The sequence below is a fragment of the Trachemys scripta genome, chromosome 9, assembly GCF_013100865.1.
Source record: "Trachemys scripta elegans isolate TJP31775 chromosome 9, CAS_Tse_1.0, whole genome shotgun sequence".
Classification (NCBI taxonomy): domain Eukaryota; kingdom Metazoa; phylum Chordata; order Testudines; family Emydidae; genus Trachemys; species Trachemys scripta.
Window position 1 is genome coordinate 66,371,846 of NC_048306.1, and position 6,346 is coordinate 66,378,191.

At 40.4% G+C, this 6,346-nt stretch overlaps 1 protein-coding gene across 1 annotated transcript in view; it reads right to left on the minus strand.

Moving 5' to 3' along the window:
• Positions 1–6,346, minus strand: part of EPHA4 (EPH receptor A4) — a 136,677-nt gene that overhangs the window by 74,904 nt on the left and 55,427 nt on the right. The window contains exon 4 of the mRNA XM_034781093.1: positions 1,380–1,535. Coding sequence (XP_034636984.1) covers positions 1,380–1,535 — 156 coding nt within the window. The remainder of the gene's footprint in view (positions 1–1,379; positions 1,536–6,346) is intronic.

The following is a 6,346-nucleotide window of genomic DNA, read 5'->3' on the forward strand; positions in this document are numbered from 1 at the left end:
CAATGGCACCTTAAAGACTAACAGATTTATTTGGGCATAAGCTTTCGTGGGTAAAAAACCCAAGAAAACCCTTCAGATGCATCATCTACCCACGAAAGCTTATGCCCAAATAAATCTGTTATTCTTTAAGGTGTCACTGAACTCCTTGTTGTTTTTGTGGATACAGACTAACACGGCTACCCCCTGATACTTGACACTATAAAATGTGACCCTTCTCCTCATAAGAAATTTGGATTACAATAAAAACGAACAAAAGAAAAAATCTCTCGCTCTCTCACACAGACACAACCACATCCTATAGAGCAGGGGTTCTCAAACTGGGGGTTGGGACCACTCAGGGGGTTGCGAGCTGTCAACCTCCACCCCAAACCCCGCTTTGCCTCCAGCATTTATAATGGTGTTAAATATATTAAAAGGTGTTTTTAATTTATAAGGGGAGGTCACACTCAAATCAAAGGCTTGCTGTGTGAAAGGGGTCACCAGTAAAAAAGTTTGAGAGCCACTGCTGTAGACTTCAATGGGAGCCGTACATGAATACACCCCAGCAAAATATAGCCTTCATGTTTATTAACTCAGAATACTATATTCATTCAAAATATTAGGCTGAGGGAAGGTTTAAGTCTCACTTCTTAAACAGCATGACCCACTAAAACATACCCAGATTGATATGCTGGTTGTCCTTACCCCCGTAGGCATGCTCTCGCTGATGAAAACATCCTTGTGGAATTAAAATGTAATCTCTTGTTTCCCCACAAGTTGGAGCGACTGGAGGATTTACAGATATTGCACAGATTTGATTGATACAGATTTGCACATATGCACTTATAAACCATGTATGTATCAGGGGCACAACAAACCAAGCATCTTGGTGTTTAAGACTGCTACTGCCATCATTAAGGAGTTATGCTGTAAATTTTAAACTAGTCAACTCAACACTGACAGTCTTACTAAATATCCAAATATTTACATTCATCCTTGTAACTGTGAGCAAATGTATCACAATTTCTACATACATTAAGGTTTTAAAAGAGAAGAGGCTGTGTAGTTCAGAGGATAGTGCACTGGACTGGGACTCAGGATACAGGTTCTATTCCTGTTTCCAGCACTGATAATAATGGAGCATGAGGTCAAACCTCTGATTATTACTGAGCTATTTATTTTTACAGCAATGATTTCATCTCTCATTTAATTATAAATTTCATGTTATGTTTTATGTTGGGAAGAGACCTGCTTTCGATACATTGCGTTTACTTGGCTGAAGAGGAATGGTTACTGAATTCTGCTGCCGCACACTTCTCAAAGTGTGATGTACATCTCAAGGGAACGTTTTTCAAATTATTGAGGCAGAAAGAACAAATAAATAAGAGAGTCTGACTTACGAGTGCAGGGCATGGAGGCAGCATCATTTTCGGCTCGGAAAAAGCCCCGATCACAGGTGCAGGAGGTAGAGCCTTCCCAGATGGAGTAGCTGTGGGATGGGCATTTGGCACAGGAAACATCTGTGGAGAGAGCCTTGTAGTATCCTATTTTGCAAGCTAGAAGGAGAAAAGGGAATGGAGAGTGTTATTTGCCCAGAATGTGATAATAAAATGCTGTTTCCTTTACTCAAAATCTAGGATGGAGACATTTTCGAAGAAGAACAAACCATGCCCACGTAGTCCCAGGTAAGAAGTTAACAAGCCAACAAGCTCTTAGTTGCTAGCCCTACACTGAGGGATACAATTTCTAATTCAAACAAGGGCCCTTTAAGAAGCTGGTCTGGTGATATTTCAACAGCACCTATAAGCACATTTCCCTACCAACTTTGCTGGAAAACCTGCTCCATCTTTGTGTTACACATGGTCTTGCATGTCACTCCCCATTCCCACCTGCGTGCACACACTCATACAGTGCAGTAACAGGGCACAAGTGTTTAATTCTATGACCACTTAAGGAATGGCAGCTGATAGTCTGACAGTGCCAATTTTGGAGATGGAGTGGAACAGGCACCCACTGTGATTGGCAGGGAGGCTCTGAGTCTAACATGCCCGGAAATGGCATGTCTCCCTCTGGCAAGGCAGGATTAATTTGTCTCTTTCTCCCCAAGGGAGGAAATAAGCATGTTCTTCCCTCCTCGAAGCTAGGGTATCCAATAGCTGCACTGCTGGCACTGAATCCCCATGTGCACTTGGCAAACTTGCAGTGACATCATCTTCATAAAGGCGACGCTTACACGGATGGCTACTTTTACATCACTTGGAAAAAACTCATTACTGTTGTTAATAGCAAGTTTTAGTGGGGGCCCCCAGGTATGTCATCCTAGAAATCTGTGCCTTGGCAAAAGAGAGAAGGCAGCCAACACCACTGGCTTTCAACCCTTCAGAGGCCAGAGCAAACATCCAGGCGTTTTTTTATAAGAACAGAGAGTGTAAGAGGGAGGGTTATTCCCCATATTTACAACATGACTCACTCTCAAGGCTCTTCATTTAGCACCTAGAATATCTTTAGAGTTCTTCCTCTCTGCACTCATCCACTTATTGTTGTTTTTCATTTATTCTTTTATTTTTATGATACACACCCTAAACGGGGATTTTAGCAACACATTTGTAAAGGAGCGTGTTACTTCACTCTTCCTAACCAAAGCCACTGACGGAATTTCCTTAACGAGTCTAAACTTCATGATGTGTGGAGCCCTGTCAATAAAAGCACTGCGAGATCGATCTTGGCCTCGCTCACTTTGGCTGTCACTGGACCAGTGAATCTTATAATAACATGTTGCTCCAATGACTAAGATTTATGCTTCCAGAGTTTATACACATCACATAATTAGATAAGGTTCAGCTTGCAAGGTGCTTTTTGGCTACACTTCAAATGGCCTTGGGGTTTCGATTAAAATCAGAAACCGCTGCTTTGGCAGGAAGAAGCTCTGGGGTCAAGCCCAACCTCTCCACATCAAATACAATTAGTCCCTGAACACAAATAGAAACCCACTGGGTACAGGCTGTCACTCAGTCAGTCACAGTAAACAAAGACAACTTGTGTAAAATGGGTTATTCTGCTTGTAGTATGGGCAGCCAAAAGAAGGGAAAACTACCTTAATATTTTTTTACATCAGAGTTGCAATGTTTGACGAATGAGCTCAAATGCTGCTAGCAGCCTTGATGCATTTGGTTTAAAACCACTGATATGTAAGTGACAGACTCTGAGTTGAGTTACACCGGTGTAAATTGGTAGTAACTCTATTGAAAATGGTGGTACACCTGGTTTGTAATTAGCATAAGTCAGATCACAATGATGCCCTAATCCTGAAAATGACAAATACATAGATGCAGACAGAGAGCACTTTTTTGCAATGTAAAAAAGAAAGGGAGATGAAAAAAATACAACCTGAGACCTAACTAATCCCACTTATACTGCAAACTCCATTTCTGTTTTAAAAAAAATCAAGCATCTAGCTTAATTGTATTAATGGCTCACAGAAATTATACAATGAATGACTATCACTTGATTTTTTCTTAATACCAATATTCATGGTAAACGAAGCACAGAATAACCAGCCCCACATAGGGGACAAAAATTCTGCTGTGGTTTTAACATTTTATCACAAAAACAGGAAGATACGACAATTCTAGGGGACAATCCCCACGTTATACCCTCTTTTCAGACTGTGGGGCTAGGAAGGGATTGAGGTGATGCAGTAGGCATGGGAGTGGGGTTTCAAATTCTACAATTCACAGGAATTTCCCCCTTTTTCTTAACACAACATAATCTTTTGTTTTCTACTATGTTAAACCTTGGTCATTAATATTTCAGGACCTGCAGAAAGCTCTCTCTAAATGCAGTGGCAGCTTCTGAAGCACAGAGCCATTTTGCTTCGGCTATACAAAATCACCGACTACTGAACCAATGGTTTTCTTCACTTCAGCATGTTCACAGATGCACTACATTTCAACACTTGGCACATAAGAATACTTGAGAATACGTTGCATTTATTCAACAATTCTTTGCTCCTTGGAGTTCTATTGTATTTTCACTTAAAAACTTGATCCTAACCCTGTCAAGGGTATTCTTTCCCTGAAGTACAGCTGACACACCTACTATGACTGGTACTGGACTTTTTTTAAAAAAGTAGGATATTATACAGTATTTTTAAATGTTAATGAATTAGTAGACAAACAACAAGTGTGAATAGAACCCCTTCCTTGAAAGTCTTTCTTGCTTGCTCATGACAATCCTTCATTTTGCTTCTTTTCTGGGGAGGATTTGCTAGATAGGACAGGGCATGAATGGTATTCTTACACAGCTTTCGAAAGATGTCATTGTACAAAGATTAGTTTACATGTGCAATACAAATCTTGAATTCAATTCCTTTAGCTTTCCCTCAATTAGTTCTTTCTATTAGTTTAAAAAAAAGGGAGAGAGAGAGAGAAAGAGAGAGAAATCTTTTCTTCCATTCAGATCACCCACTAACATACCAAAGTTATTTTTTAAAACAGAATTATCCTTAAGATGTCCAAGGAAATTCTTAAACAGAAATATTTTCAGTGTGAAAAAACAAAATTGTGATACCTGTATTTTTTCTGTGGGGAAAAAAAAAATAAGTAAGATGAGCCTAAAACAAAACCTTGGACTAACAGCTGCACAAATCCTGCTTTTAAGCAAATCTATTTTATTTATCTTTTCATGACACTCAGCAGAACACTGTCAACCTTAGCAAGCAAAAAATTTAGCCTGCCATTCTTATAGTTTTCACGAGGGATATCCACTAAAGTACAGTTACAGTTGCAAAAATAGGAGTTTAAGAAAAGTAGGAGTCCAGGTCTCACTGAGCATCAAAGGGATTTGGGTGTATAACTCCCTTAGGCTGTTTTGAAAATCCCAGCCTCCCATTATAAACCCGTTTTCAGAAGCTCATGACTTCCTGAAACAATTTATGTGCAGACTGAAGGTTGCTTTGCTTGTTTTCAGACGAAGTGTGAATTTTCTATTGCAAAATCTGAGGCCTTTTCATTCAGCCCTTTCAAAATTAAGTAAAGTTGAAAAATAAACAAAACAACAAAAACAAAATAGTTCTCCTAGCTGATTCTCCCCACGCTTTTTTTTTTTTTGGCGGGAGGGGGGCGGAAGAGGAGGAGGTCAATGCTACAACAAAATAAGTTGAAGTTATTGCATGTAAATTAAAGCCCAAAATATGGAGTGACACTTTTGATAGGTTTGGAAGAAAAATAATTAAAAACTAAAAAATTAAGCATCAGTTTATTTATATATTAGTTATATTTCAAGCTGGGGAAAAATGCAAACATTTTCACCCCAAATTTACACCTTTTTTTTCCTTGTTGAAATTTGAATTTAATATTTCATCAAAATTTTGAAAAAATTTTAACTGCTCTACAGATGGTGGAAAATTAGATTAATTTTTGGCAAAAAAAAGTATGAAAAAATTCATCCCAGTTTTTTCACTGAAATTCAAAATAACTACAAAAATATTTTAATCTGGGCAATTTAAGACAACTCTATTTATATTCCTTTTGGCTCTTTCTTGGTTTATTTACTGCCCTGGTGACCCTCCCTCCCTGACTTTAACTACTAGAAGGCTAACTACTACTTTGGGTGTGGATAAGGGAGTCTCCATGGGGCTAGACTTCTTTGTGGCAGACTTCAGTGGCATTGAAACCGAGAAAATGAGAGTTGTTTGGGTTGGCGGGCTGCTGCTTACACCCATAGCCCTCTCTATATGGGAGCTGCCCTAGCAGCCAGATGATTTGAGGGGGGATACAGAAGCTGGAGGAAAAGACTTAAGGAGCTACCAGCTAACTCACTCCAACTGCAGAAGCATATTTTTAATGGGGTAAAATGGGGCAAACCACAGCTTTGGATTTTGAAGCTAATAAAGAGGAGAAGGTAGATGGGAAGATGAAGGGTCAAATTCTTTGTTGGCACAACTCCACTTAGTCAATGAGAAGGTCTGGCACATAAATTTTAAATTCTTAGTCCAATGTGCAGCAGCAGTAAAGAAAGTTAATGGTATAGAGGCTTGTAATGAGGACATTACGGGCATATAAACCCTAGAATGTTGAACTGTGACTCTATAAAGCATGGTTACAGGATTAGGGCTCCAAATGCAGGCTAAATACAAGTATGGCTCCCGAGCCTGCATTAGGGTTACCATACGTTCGGATTTTCCTGGACATGTCCGGCTTTTGGGGGCTCAAATCCCCGTCCGGGGGGAAATCCCCAAAAGCCGGGCATGTCCGGGAAAATCGGGAGGGAGGGAGGGCTTGGCCGGGGCTGGTGCGGGGCTGGGCCGGGGTCGCAGTGCCGGGCCGGGCTGGGCGCGGGGCCGGGCGGGGAGCAGGGGGCGCGGTGC